This window comes from Balaenoptera acutorostrata, chromosome 17 (assembly GCF_949987535.1).
Source record: "Balaenoptera acutorostrata chromosome 17, mBalAcu1.1, whole genome shotgun sequence".
Classification (NCBI taxonomy): domain Eukaryota; kingdom Metazoa; phylum Chordata; class Mammalia; order Artiodactyla; family Balaenopteridae; genus Balaenoptera; species Balaenoptera acutorostrata.
Genome location: NC_080080.1, coordinates 42229347 through 42244621, shown reverse-complemented (window position 1 = coordinate 42244621; position 15275 = coordinate 42229347). Strand labels below are relative to the sequence as shown.

Here is a 15275-nt window from a genome sequence, read left to right as displayed (position 1 = left end):
GAGTTTGGGGGAATTTACATTCCCAACTCCCTAGTAAATGACCAATGTAAAAATCAAGGTCCTATGCATTAAAAACAAAACAAAAAAGGACTGGAAGGAAACATGTTAACTAACATGTTAGCAGAGACCTTTGATTTTTTTTTACCCCCTTTGTCTGGTTTCTATGTATGTGTGTGTCTTCTATTGATACTTCAACTGTACTTCGACTACAATTCTTTAAGAACACTCAATTTTAAAAGGGGAGGAGGGGGACTTCCCTGGTGGTGCAGTGCTTAGGAATCCGCCTGCCAATGCAGGGGACACGGGTTCGATTCCTGGCCCGGGAAGATCCTACATGCCGCGGAACAACTAAGTCAGTGAGCCACAACTACTGAGCCTGCACTCTCGAGCCTGCACTCTCGAGCCTGCAAGCCACAACTACTGAGCCCACATGCCACAACTACTGAAGCCCACGCGCCTAGAGCCCGTGCTCTGCAACAAGAGAGGCCACCGCAATGAGAAGCCTGCGCACCATAATGAAGAGTAGCCCCCACTTGCCGCAAATAGAGAAAGCCCGTGCACTGCAACGAAGACCCAATGCAGCCAAAAATAAATTTAAAAAATAAATTTAAAAAAAAATCTGCTTAAAAAAAGTTGGGGGGGAAGGAGGGACTCTTTCTTTGTGTGTGTAAGTAGAGGTGAGATAAGAAGAAAACCTTTTTGCAAAATCCTCATAAGCTGTATGCCCAGTTCCTAGAAAGATGTCTGGCACACAGCATCCATCAAGAACTACCTACGAATAAACATACACATTAAGTACCATTTGCCATTCCTACCAACTAAAATATATGCTGTACCCACTGAGACACATCATATATCTGGCTTGTCCTAGAAAACCATTATGTTACAGGTTAAATCAAAGCTCAGATTAAACAAATTATTTTCCTACCTCATTCCCATGACACATTCATAAAGGAATATGATCCCTTCTTTCTGATGTGGTCGAAGGTGAAATACAAGGTGAGGATCTATCACTACATCCACAACAGGGAAACAGTTCTTATTGAACATCCACTGGTGATTATTATCTGGTCGTAGCATAACAAGGGAATCTTAAGAAAAAGAGAAAAGTATAATTATAAATGTATTCCAATTTCACTCTGTCAGTAACTACATTATCTTGCTCTAATTACTCAGAAGATAGAACTATTTGCCATCATTTGTGGCAAAAAAACTTTGAAATTCAGTAACATCAATGCTAAGCAAAGGTACAAAATTAAAAAAATAAAATCTCTTGCCTTATTGATGTCAGATTTCATGCAAAGAATTGCGAAGAGCTTTCCAAACTTCATGCCCAAAAGTGCTTTGAAACCACTGAAATTCACTGTTGTCTAATAAAGAATTCAGCCACAACACTTAATAGTTCAGTATTCAGAGCAAAGAGAACTATTTCCAACTGAAAGCACAGGTTGGAATTTTGCCAAGATGCTCTTGCTAATGCTCACAGCTTCTTATTCTGGAAAGGCTTTCCAAATTTAATATAAAGGCTCCCTTTTTTCATTCTTGTACCCACTAACAATGACCATTACTCCTGTTGTTCAGAAGAACTGAGAAAGAATGACAAATTTTCCATTGACTTCACCACCATTATTTGCTTAAAGTTAATTAATTCATTCATAAATGTAAAATTCATGAATCTTTGCAAAGCATCATGAAGTAACCATCAAATAACAATGTAATTCTTTAGAAATATGCTAATACAATTTAAAAGATTAAAAGTCACCCCAAAAAACAAAATCAAACATAACTAGACAGCCAGTCTCAATTGATAAATCTGAAATCAGAAAATAAACTCATCAAAATAATTTTTTGGATATATTTGTATGTCTACATCATGGTTAAACAAAATAAATTTTAAAAAATAAACAAAAAGATAAAAAGAGAAGAACAAAGATGAGAAAAGGAGATTTTTAAAAAATGGGTTCCAGGAGATCAAATATGGGAATTCCCTGGCGGTCCAGTGCTCAAGACTCTGCGCTTTCACTGCCGAGGACGCGGGTTCAATCCCTGGTCAGGGGACTAAAATGCCACAAGCCGCATGGCGTGGCCGAAAAAAAAAAAGGAGATTAAATAAATAACCATCAATGTGGAAACACATAGTCACAGGAATGAGAGTCTGGTTGTGTTTACTGATAGCAATTACCCAGAGGAAAATTTTCTGTGATCTTCCCACGTTTCTGAGCAACCAGGAATTCACCTCTCATTTTTGAGTTGAATTCCTGGCAGGTAGGGGCCTAGGGAGTGAAAAATGGAAAACTTGGGGCTTCCCTGGTGGCGCAGTGGTTGAGAATCTGCCTGCCAATGCAGGGGACATGGGTTCGAGCCCTGGTCTGGGAAGATCTCACATGCCGCGGAGCAACTGGGCCCGTGAGCCACAACTACTGAGCCTGCGCGTCTGGAGCCTGTGCTCTGCAACAAGAGAAGCCGCGATAGTGAGAGGCCCGCGCACCGCGATGAAGAGGGGCCCCCGCTTGCCCCAACTAGAGAAAGCCTTCGCACAGAAATGAAGACCCAACACAGCCAAAAATAAAAAATTAATTAATAAATTAATTAATTTTTTTTTAAAAAATGGAAAACTTGGCCCTTGGGTTTCCTCTATATCCCAGTAACAAAGCAAGAGTGTATGCCTTGTCGATTTCCAACCAAGAAATGGCCCCATTTTTTTCTATCTTTTAAAAAGGACAAACGGAAGAAAAGAAGATAGAGGTAAAGATGATACACAGCTCAAGCAAGAGGACCATAGAATCATAAGTCATCTAACAAAGTACCCAGCTTCAAGAAAAATAAAACCTAAAGCACCACCCACAGCAATAGGACACCAATTCAAATCTTAAGATGCTCCTCTACCTTCACAATGATGAGGCATCATTCAATGCTAACAAAATCTGCCATGCTTTAGTTTTAAGTGTACCACTCTCAGTCCTAACCTTAGCAAGATAAAAAAAAGAGAGAATAATCAACTATTTACCATTTACAAAAAGGGCTTGCTTACACACACACACACACACACACATATACACATATATATAAATTATCACAATAAAATTTTTCATTCACTCAGTCAATAAATATTTATCATACACGACATATACCAGGCACTCTAAGTCTCTATGGTAGTTATTAGAACCCACATTTCACACATGAGGAGGCAAAAACGTTAATGAAGTGACTCCCCCAACAGGTTGAAGAACCAGTTAGTTCAGGGGTAAAACCAGGACCCTAACTCAGGTCTTTGACTAAGTACAGTATTCTTTTCAGTTCCCCACAGCCCTCTATTATTACATGACAGGAAGGCAAAGAGAAATAAGAATAAAGGAGAGAAGGAGGCTTGTTAAAAGAGCTAGCGGGGGGATTGGAGAAGATGGCGGAAGAGTAAGACGCGGAGATCACCTTCCTTCCCACAGATACAGTAGAAATACATCTACACGTGGAACTGCTCCTACAGAACACCCACTGAACGCTGGCAGAAAACGTCCGACCTCCAAAAAGGCAAGAAACTCCCCCCGTACTTGGGTAGGGCAAAAGAAAAAAGAAATAACAGAGACAAAAGAATAGGGACGGCACCTGCACCAGTGGGAGGGAGCTGTGAAGGAGGAAAGGTTTCCACGCACTAGGAAGCCCCTTCGCGGGCGGAGACTGCAGGTGGCAGAGGGGGGGAAGCTTTGGAGCCACGGAGGAGAGCGCAGCCACAGAGGTGCGGAGGGCAAAGCGGAGAGGTTCCCGCACGGAGGAGCAGTGCCGACCAGCACTCACCAGCCCGAGAGGCTTGTCTGCTCACCCGCCGGGGTGGGCGGGGCTGGGAGCTGAGGCTCGGCTTCGGTCGGATCGCAGGGAGAGGACTGGGGCTGGCAGCGTGAACACAGCCTGAAGGGGATAGCGCACCACAGCTAGCCGGGAGGGAGTCCGGGGGAAAAAGTCTGCAGCTGCCGAAGAGGCAAGAGACTTTTTCTTGCCTCTTTGTTTCGCTGCGCGCAAGGAGAGGGGATTCAGAGCGCCACCTAAACGAACTCCAGAGACGGGCGCGAGCCGCGGCTATCAGCGCGGACCCCACAGCAACAGGGGCGCAGAGGAAAAAACGGAGAGATTCCCGCACAGAGGCTCGGCGCCGAGTAGCACTCAGCAGCCCGAGAGGCTTGTCTGCTCCACCGCCGGGGCGGGCGGGGCTGGGAGCTGAGGCTCGGCTTCAGTCGGATCGCAGGGAGAGGACTGGGGCTGGCAGCGTGAACACAGCCTGAAGGGGTTGGCGCACCACAGCTAGCCGGGAGGGAGACCGGGAAAAGGTCTGCAGCTGCCGAAGAGGCAAGAGACTTTTTCTTGCCTCTTTGTTTCGCTGCGCGCAAGGAGAGGGGATTCAGAGCGCCGCCTAAACGAACTCCAGAGAAGGGCGCGAGCCGCGGCGATCAGCGCGGACCCCAGAGACGGGCGTGAGACGCTGGGGCTGCTGCTGCCGCCTCCAAAAAGCCTGTGTGTGAGCACAGGTCACTCTCCACACCGCCCCTCCCGGTAGCCTGTGCAGCCTGCCACTGCCAGGGTCCCGGGATCCGGGGACAACATCCCCGGGAGAACGCACTGCGCGCCTCAGGCTGGTGCAACGTCACGTCGGCCTCGGCCGCCGCAGGCTCGCCCCGCCTCCTCTGTACCCCTCCCTCCCCGCGGCCTGGGTGAGCCAGAGCCCCCGAAGCAGCTGCTCCTTTAACCCCGTCCTGTCTGGGCGGGGAACAGACGCCCTCAGGCGACCTACACGCAGAGGCGGGTCCAAATCCAAAGCTGAACCCCAGGAGCTGTGCGAACAGGGAAGAGAAGGGGAAATCTCTCCCAGCAGCCTCAGAAGCAGCGGATTAAAGCTCCACAAACACCTTGATGTGCCTGCATCTGTTGAATACCTGAATAGACAACGAATCATCCCAAATTCAGGAGGTGGACTCTGGGAGCAGGAGATATTAATTTTTCCCCTTTTCCTTTTTTTGTGAGTGTATATGTATATGCTTCTGGGTGAGATTTGGTCTGTATAGCTTTGCTTTACAATAGCTTTATTTTACTTCACTATATTATAGCCTCTTTCTTTCTTTCTTTCTATTTTTTCTCCCTTTTACTCTGAGCCGTGTGGACGAAAGGCTCTTGGTGCTCCAGCCAGGCATCAGGGCCGTGCCTCTGAGGGGGGAGAGCCAACTTCAGAACACTGGTCCACAAGAGACCTCCCAGCTCCACGTAATACCAAAAGGCAAAAATCTCCCAGAGATCTCCATCTCAACATCAAGACCCAGCTTCACTCAACGACCAGCAAGCTACAGTGCGGGACACCCTATGCCAAACAACTAGCTAGACAGGAACACAACCCCATCCATTAGCAGAGAGGCTGCCTAAAATCATAATAAGGCCACAGACACCCCAAAATACACCACCAGACGTGGACGTGCCCACCAGAAAGACAAGATCTAGCCTCATCCACCAGAACTCAGGCACTAGTTCCCTCCACCAGGAAGCCTACACAACCCACTGAACCAACCTTAGCCACTGGGGACAGATACCAAAAACAACGGGAACTACGAACCTGCAGCCTGTGAAAAGGAGACCCCAAACACAGTAAGATAGGCAAAATGAGACGACAGAAAAACACACAGCAGATGAAGGAGCAGGCTCAAAACACACTGGACTTAACAAATGAAGAGGAAATAGGTAGTCTACCTGAAAAAGAATTCAGAATAATGATAGTAAGGATGATCCAAAATCTTGGAAATAGAATAGACAAAATGCAAGAAACATTTAACAAGGACGTAGAAGAACTAAAGAGGAACCAAGCAATGATGAAAAACACAATAAATGAAATTAAAAATACTCTAGATGGGATCAATAGTAGAATAACTGAGGCAGAAGAAAGGATAAGTGACCTGGAAGATAAAATGGTGGAAATAACTACTACAGAGCAGGATAAAGAAAAAAGAATGAAAAGAACTGAGGACAGTCTCAGGGACCTCTGGGACAACATTAAACATGCCAACATTCGAATTATAGGGGTACCAGAAGAAGAAGAGAAAAAGAAAGGGACTGAGAAAATTTTTGAAGAGATTATAGTTGAAAACTTCCCTAATATGGGAAAGGAAATAGTTAATCAAGTCCTGGAAGCACAGAGAGTCCCATACAGGATAAACCCAAGGAGGAACACGCCAAGACACATATTAATCAAACTGTCAAAAATTAAATATAAGGAAAACATATTAAAGGCAGCAAGGGAAAAAAAACAAATAACACACAAGGGAATCCCCATAAGGTTAACATCTGATCTCTCAGCAGAAACTCTGCAAGCCAGAAGGGAGTGGCAGGATATACTTAAAGTCATGAAGGAGAAAAACCTACAACCAAGATTACTCTACCCAGCAAGGATCTCATTCAGATTCGATGGAGAAATAGAGAAATTAAAACCTTTACAGACAAGCAAAAGCTGAGAGAGTTCAGCACCACCAAACCAGCTTTACAACAAATGCTAAAGGAACTTCTCTAGGCAAGAAACACAAGAGAAGGAAAACACCTACAATAACAAACCCAATACATTTAAGAAAATGGGAATAGGAACATACATATCGATAATTACCTTGAATGTAAATGGATTAAATGCTCCCACCAAAAGACACAGGCTGGCTGAATGGATACAAAAACAAGACCCATACATATGCTGTCTACAAGAGACCCACTTCAGACCTAGAGACACATACAGACTGAAAGTGAGGGGATGGAAAAAGATATTCCATGCAAATGGAAATCAAAAGAAAGCTGGAGTAGCAATTCTCATATCAGACAAAATAGACTTTAAAATAAAGACTATTACAAGAGACAAAGAAGGACACTATATAATGATCAAGGGATCGATCCAAGAGGAAGGTATAACAATTGTAAATATTTATGCACCCAACATAGGAGCACCTCAATACATAAGGCAAATACTAGCAGCCATAAAAGGGGAAATTGACAGCAACACAATCATAGTAGGGGACTTTAACACCCCACTTTCACCAATGGACAGATCATCCAAAATGAAAATAAATAAGGAAACACAAGCTTTAAATGATACATTAAACAATATGGACTTAATTGATATTTATAGGACATTCCACCCAAAAACAACAGAATACACATTTTTCTCAAGTGCTCATGGAACATTCTCCAGGATAGATCATATCTTGGGTCACAAATCAAGCCTTGGTAAATTTAAGAAAATTGAAATCGTTATCAAGTATCTTTTCCGACCACAACGCTATGAGACTAGATATCAATTACAGGAAAAGATCTGTAAAAAATACAAACACATGGAGGCTACACAATACATTACTTAATAACGAAGTGATTACTGAAGAAATCAAAGGGGAAATCAAAAAATACCTAGAAACAAATGACAATGGAGACACAACGACCCAAAACCTATGGGACGCAGCAAAAGCAGTGCTAAGAGGGAAGTTTATAGCAATACAAGCCTACCTCAAGAAACAGGAAACATCTCGAATAAACAACCTAACCTTGCACCTAAAGCAATTAGAGAAAGAAGAACAAAAAAACCCCAAAGCCAGCAGAAGGAAAGAAATTATAAAGATCAGGTCAGAAATAAATGAAAAAGAAATGAAGAAAACAATAGCAAAAATCAATGAAACTAAAAGCTGGTTCTTTGAGAGGATAAACAAAATTGATAAACCATTAGCCAGACTCATCAAGAGAAAAAGGGAGAAGACTCAGATCAATAGAATTAGAAATGAAAAAGGAGAAGTAACCACTGACACTGCAGAAATACAAAAGATCATGAGAGATTACTACAAGCAACTATATGCCAATAAAATGGACAACCTGGAAGAAATGGACAGATTCTTAGAAATGCACAAACTGCCGAGACTGAACCAGGAAGAAATAGAAAATATGAACAGACCAATCACAAGCACTGAAATTGAAACTGTGATTAAAAACCTTCCAACAAACAAAAGCCCAGGACCAGATGGCTTCACAGGTGAATTCTATCAAACATTTAGAGAAGAGCTAACACCTATCCTTCTCAAACTCTTCCAAAATATTGCAGAGGGAGGAACACTCCCAAACTCATTCTACGAGGCCACCATCACCCTGATACCAAAACCAGACAAAGATGTCACAAAGAAAGAAAACTACAGGCCAATATCACTGATGAACATAGATGCAAAAATCCTCAACAAAATACTAGCAAACAGAATCCAACAGCACATTAAAAGGATCATACACCATGATCAAGTGGGGTTTATCCCAGGAATGCAAGGATTCTTCAATATACGCAAATCAATCAATGTGATACACCATATTAACAAATTGAAGGAGGAAAACCACATGATCATCTCAATAGATGCAGAGAAAGCTTTTGACAAAATTCAACACCCATTTATGATAAAAGCCCTGCAGAAAGTAGGCATAGAGGGAACTTTCCTCAACATAATAAAGGCCATATATGACAAACCCACAGCCAACATTGTCCTCAATGGTGAAAAATTGAAACCATTTCCACTAAGATCAGGAACAAGACAAGGTTGCCCACTCTCACCACTATTATTCAACATAGTTTTGGAAGTGTTAGCCACAGCAATCAGAGAAGACAAAGAAATAAAAGGAATCCAAATCGGAAAAGAAGAAGTAAAGCTGTCACTATTTGCAGATGACATGATACTATACATAGAGAATCCTAAAGATGCTACCAGAAAACTCCTAGAGCTAATCAATGAATTTGGTAAAGTAGCAGGATACAAAATTAATGCACAGAAATCTCTTGCATTTCTATACACTAATGACGAAAAATCTGAAAGTGAAATTAAGAAAACACTCCCATTTACCATTGCAACAAAAAGAATAAAATATCTAGGAATAAACCTACCTAAGGAGACAAAAGACCTGTATGCAGAAAATTATAAGACACTGATGAAAGAAATTAAAGATGATACAAATAGATGGGGAGATATACCATGTTCCTGGATTGGAAGAATCAACATTGTGAAAATGACTCTACTACCCAAAGCAATCTACAGATTCAATGCAATCCCTATCAAACTACCACTGGCATTTTTCGCAGAACTAGAACAAAAAATTTCACAATTTGTATGGAAACACAAAAGACCCCGAATAGCCAAAGCAATCTTGAGAACGAAAAATGGAGCTGGGGGAATCAGGCTCCCTGACTTCAGACTATATTACAAAGCTTCAGTAATCAAGACAGTTTGGTACTGGCACAAAAACAGAAATATAGATCAATGGAACAGGATAGAAAGCCCAGAGATAAACCCACACACATATGGTCAACTTATCTTTGATAAAGGAGGCAAGCATATACAGTGGAGAAAAGACAGCCTCTTCAATAAGTGGTGCTGGGAAAATTGGACAGGAACATGTAAAAGTATGAAATTAGAACACTCCCTGACACCATGCACAAAAATAAACTCAAAATGGATTAAAGACCTAAGTGTAAGGGCAGACACTATCAAACTCTTAGAGGAAAACATAGGCAGAACACTCTATGACATACATCACAGCAAGATTCTTTTTGACCCAGCTCCCAGAGAAATGGAAATAAGAACACAAAAAAACAAATGGGACCTAATGAAACTGAAAAGCTTTTGCACAGCAAAGGAAACCATAAACAAGACCAAAAGACAACCCTCAGAATGGGAGAAAATATTTGCAAATGAAGCAACTGACAAAGGATTAATCTCCAAGATTTACAAGCAGCTCATGCAGCTCAATAACAAAAAAACGAACAACCCAATCCAAAAATGGGCAGAAGATCTAAATAGACATTTCTCCAAAGAAGATATACAGATGGCCTACAGACACATGAAAGAATGCTCAACATCATTAATCATTAGAGAAATGCAAATCAAAACTACAATGAGATATCATCTCACACCGGTCAGAATGGCCATCATCAAAAAATCTAGAAACAATAAATGCTGGAGAGGGTGTGGAGGAAAGGGAACACTCTTGCACTGTTGGTGGGAATGTCAATTGATACAGCCACTATGGAGAACAGTATGGAGGTTCCTTAAAAAACTACAAATAGAACTACCATACGACCCAGCAATCCCACTACTGGGCATATACCCTGAGAAAACCATAGGTCAAAAAGAGTCATGTACCAAAATGTTCATTGCAGCTCTATTTACAATAGCCAGGACATGGAAGCAACCTAAATGTCCATCGACAGATGAATGGATAAAGAAGATGTGGCAAATATATACAATGGAATATTACTCAGCCATAAAAAGAAATGAAATGGAGGTATTTGTAATGAGGTGGATGGAGTTAGAGTCTGTCATACAGAGTGAAGTAAGTCAGAAAGAGAAAAACAAATACAGTATGCTAACACATATATACGGAATCTAAGGGAAAAAAAAAAAAGGCCATGAAGAACCTAGTGGCAAGACGGGAATAAAGACACAGACCTACTAGAGAATGGACTTGAGGATATGGGGAGGGGGAAGGGTAAACTGTGACAAAGTGAGAGAGTGTCATGGACATATATACACTACCAAATGTAAAATAGATAACTAGTGGGAAGCAGCCGCATAGCACAGGGAGATCAGCTCGGTGCTTTGTGACCACCTAGAGGGGTGGGATGGGGAGGGTGGGAGGGAGGGAGATGCAAGAGGGAAGAGAAATGGGAACATATTGTATATGTATAACTGATTCACTTTGTTATAAAGCAGAAGCTAACACACTATTGTAAGGCAATTATACTTCAATAAAGATGTTTAAAAAAAAAAAAAAAAAAAAAGACCAGAAGACCAAAATCTTAAAATAGGTTGCCTGTGATCAGTAGAATTTGAATATTTTTCCCTTTCCTTATACTTTTTTTGAACTTCCAGAACTTATATACGAAGCATCACTTTTTATAATCACAAGAGGAATATATAATTCAAAATGTTTTGATGAAATACCTTTAACTGAGCAAAGTGAACTGAGATTTAAAATTTTTTAATTTTTGTAAACTACTTATAAACCTATCACCAAAATATGCTATTTTATGTTGTGTTCTCTTTCAATCAATCTATCTATAAATGGTTTTTATACCTGTAATATAGCTATATACAATTTTAAATTCCCAAAAAAAAAAAAAAAAAAAAAGAGCTAGCGGGACAGACAAAATATTTAGATAAAGAGAAAAATCAGAAGCATAAGCTTCCACTCTCTAAATTTCAATTAAGTCTCAAACAAGCTAGAATAGAGCTAGGAATTTTTAATTTGGGGGTTTTAATCTCAATTATGCCAATAGTTATTTTAATTCAAGCAAGTCAGTTCATCCTTCTGGGACTCAGTTTCCTCAAATGCAAAGTGAAGGGATTGGTCTAAATTACCTAAAAGGTCCCTTTATTTCAAAAATTCTATGTTTCCATAATACTTGCAAGAGGGGAAAATAGTTATTTTAATACTTTTATTTATGATTATTTTAATAGTTATTTTTATAGTTATTTTAATACTTTTATTTTACTACTGCTAACGAAAAAAGCCTATTCTCCAACTTCTACATCTACTACACCAGAATTCAAATTTCTTGTCTGTCTTCCTCACCAAATGAGAAGCTCTGTCATGACAGTTTCACCTCTGGGCCCAAAGTATAAAAGGCACACAAAAAATACTTGTTGACTGAACAATCAAATTTTAAAAAGTCATATACAGCCATGGTTTTATTTTTTATGTAATTTTTTAATTAAATTCATTAATGTGAAAATTAACTTGATGAACTGAATTCTCGTGAATAAAATTTGAATTCTTTACATGACAACTGACCTTTCAATATTTTAATACTGAATTAAATCACTAATCACTAATATACGTGATCAAAGCATATGGTCTTCAAAACGGAAGCTCAAAAATATTCCTAACTCATGAATTTACTAATTTTTCTCCCTCCTAAAGATATCAGCTTTTACTCAAAATCATATACATGTATGTATGTGTGTATACATCTACAATTTACACAATTTTCCTTTAACACATGTATAGTATTTTGATTACTGTATTCTTTCAATTGTACATTTACTTATGAAATAATTCTCACACTATATTGTTACTCAACTTCAACATTATCCCTTATGTCAGACTGTATGTCTGAACAATAATATATACTTTTACCTGAAAGCTTTAAAACAAAATTTAAACTTTAAATTCACATACCAAAACATCTTTAGACAGTAAAAACATAATACTCAAATTAGTTTTGAAATCTTACTTGGTGCATATGGGTCATGGCGTGGTTTGCAATTTTGGAAACTGTTCTGTCTCTTTTCCTTTGAACTTAGTTTACAGACACTTTTGAAAGGGTTAGAGAAACACTTCTTGACAGCTTGAGAAGAACGTAAGGCAGCAGAACTTCCTCCTCCAAGCTGAAAACATCTGCCACTGTTGAAATCATCTGGAGAGATTATACCCATGACTTCTATTTCTTTTCCACCAATCATCATTGTTTGGCCCTCTTCAATCTTTTCAAGCTCTTTGAATTTATATCCAATGCCTTTAAATTGAGAAGAAAAAAATTAATTTAATTTATTGACACCCTAAAATGACTTAATTAGTGTAACCAGAGTCTTCTTCCTATAACTGTACAGAATAAAAACTACTTGGAATTCAAATAGCCTCATATAACCATTAGCCAGAACAAAAATATAATTTACCATTTTAGTAAAAACACACACACATACATGCAAAAATAAGAAGGCATAAATAATTATATAGTTATAAAAATTAGGCAAGTTTTAGAGAGGCAAGGCTTTTCTTAATTACTGAAAATACAGCCTATTGTATTCATAGTTTGCCATCTGCTGTCTGTAGAAAATCAAGCCAAGAAAAGAGTTTGATATACTATATGGACCCTCCTTTCTTGTGAACAAACTAGAGAAATACCAGGGCAGCTCTATTTCCACTTAGAAACAGCTGGAAATGTGCAGAACTAGCAATAAAAATAATTTCTACCACAACTAGTACTGTACTGTTCCACCTGAGATAGCACAGTAAAAATACATTTGTCATAGAGGCCACTGACAGTCCAAGTTCTAGCTCCTGAATAAAAAGTGGGATATTTTATAATATCAAACTTGTTTGAGTTATTATTAATTCAACAGACATTTATTAAGTGCTGCCATGTGTAAGGTGCTGATGCAATATAAATATGAGTAAGTTAGTCAGAGTCTGTTTAAAATGAACTCATTAACCAGATAGAGTGAGGGAATTTTAGACTCCTATGTTTGTCTACATTAAATGCGTGGTTTTTGTGCCACTAGGAGGGGCAAAAACTGTGTATAACAAAAACTTTTTAAAGTCTCTAAAAACAAAAAATAAAAGATCATCACATTTTAGAAAATATGACATGACCCTTTTAAAATAGCTGGAAATTGCTACAATTCCCTATTAAGATTGGGCTAATAGTTACAATCCATGCCAATTGGTAACTACATAATACACATTCTTCAATTATTTATGATAGAGGTCTGATATAGGAAGAAGTTATTTGGCTGGAGTTCCTCAATGCTAAAGACCCATCCCTCCATTTCCCAAACTATCTCAATTCAACAACAGTCTTGATCTCTCCACACTAAGGAAGAGAATAGTTTTATCTTCATATAGAATCCAACACTACTAATCCAATTCCTATTAATCACATGAAAATGGGAGATAAGAATAAACATAATTTTGAGGCATCTTCAAAAGTCTCTAATTCCAAGATCTCTCATTTCACTTTGATCCATAGTGATGACTGTCTCAAACATCTCTAAGTCTCCAGAAGACTTTCTTTAAACTCTTGAACTCTGTTTCCCACACTTGTTCTTTTCTGGGTATTGTGTAATGACAGTCAATTGAATCTGACTACATTATCACAAGCTATTAGCAATTTCAGCATTACAGCCTTCAGTTTTCTTAGAGTGTTTATTCCTACATTAACAATATTTAAATGCTGTATATCCAGTTTATTTAAAAGAAAAACCGCTTGCATTATAGGCAATAACTTGCAAGATTAACTCCAGGTTGATATATTTATTAATGTTATAATTAAGCAACCAAGTCTTATGTTTGGATGTTTTCACTTTGAAAGCCAATTAAAACCTCCATTAATGTTTAAACCAGTGGATTCAACTCCTGCTGGATATGAGAATCATCTGGAAACCTAAAATATATGGATGCCCAGCCCCTCTTCCCACCAACCATACCAAATAATCAGAGCCTCAGAGGTCAAGGCCTAAGCACTGGCATTTTTTAAAAGCACCGTAGGTGATTGTACTTGGGTAGTCAGAGCAAAAACCCACTGTTTATAACCTAATTTGCATTTATCACTACTTGCAACTGAAAGATCATTTTATTACAAACTATACATACTCAAAACCATATATTCTATACCTTATGGGTAACAGATGTTCCAGGGTAATTTTGATAATTTTTACCTCTCTAGGTGGCTTTAGAATATAATTTCACTAAATAGGTATAAACAAGTTCTCCAAAAATTTTGCCTCAATCTACCCTAACCAACAACATGGAATGTGTACTGCAATTTTTCTTTTTAAATTTCTCTAAACACTAAGCATAATAGTGAATATATAGCATTTGTTCAATATTTTTATAATAAAAAATTCTATTGCAGATAATTCCATTCAGCCTCAACTCTTGCCTCTTTGTCACTGCCCTTCATATACTACATTCCTGAAACACTGAAGTAGTTTTGCCTTTGAACCTGTACATATACCGTGCCCCCTTCTCATCCCCTACAAAATTATCCATCCTTCAAATATTACCTTAAACAATAACTCCTATGAAGCTTTCCGTTAGCCTCGAAGGTCAACTTAAATGGCCCTTCTATATATGCTCGTATTGTGCTTAGCAAAAATTCTCATTGAAACAATTACCTTAGTGCTTCCTAATTATCAACTACATTGCCCTGTCCCCACTAAACTATAAACTATCTCCATCTTTGAATGCTTACACCTAGCATAGTGCTTAGCATAGAACAGTTACTGAAAGCTATAAACTATGGTGTTTTCAAATAAATGAGTGAATTTGTAGAACAGATTTTATAATTGTGGGCCACATTCAGAACTGAACAGTAAGAGACAATGCAAAAAAACCATAATGGTTTTAGGTACTCTGAATTTGTGGGCTAACTTGTACAAATCATGCTGGCAACATTTTATAACGGAAATAATGGTAACCTCCAATTTGGATGTATTAATCTAGGTCATGTCTAGTCATTATCTCCT

At 39.1% G+C, this 15275-nt stretch overlaps 1 protein-coding gene across 1 annotated transcript in view; it reads right to left on the bottom strand.

Annotated features, from left to right (window-relative positions):
* Positions 1-15275, bottom strand: part of RAD54B (RAD54 homolog B) — a 111445-nt gene that overhangs the window by 31424 nt on the left and 64746 nt on the right. Inside the window, 2 exon segments of the mRNA XM_057532318.1 lie at positions 929-1091; positions 12263-12544. Coding sequence (XP_057388301.1) covers positions 929-1091; positions 12263-12544 — 445 coding nt within the window.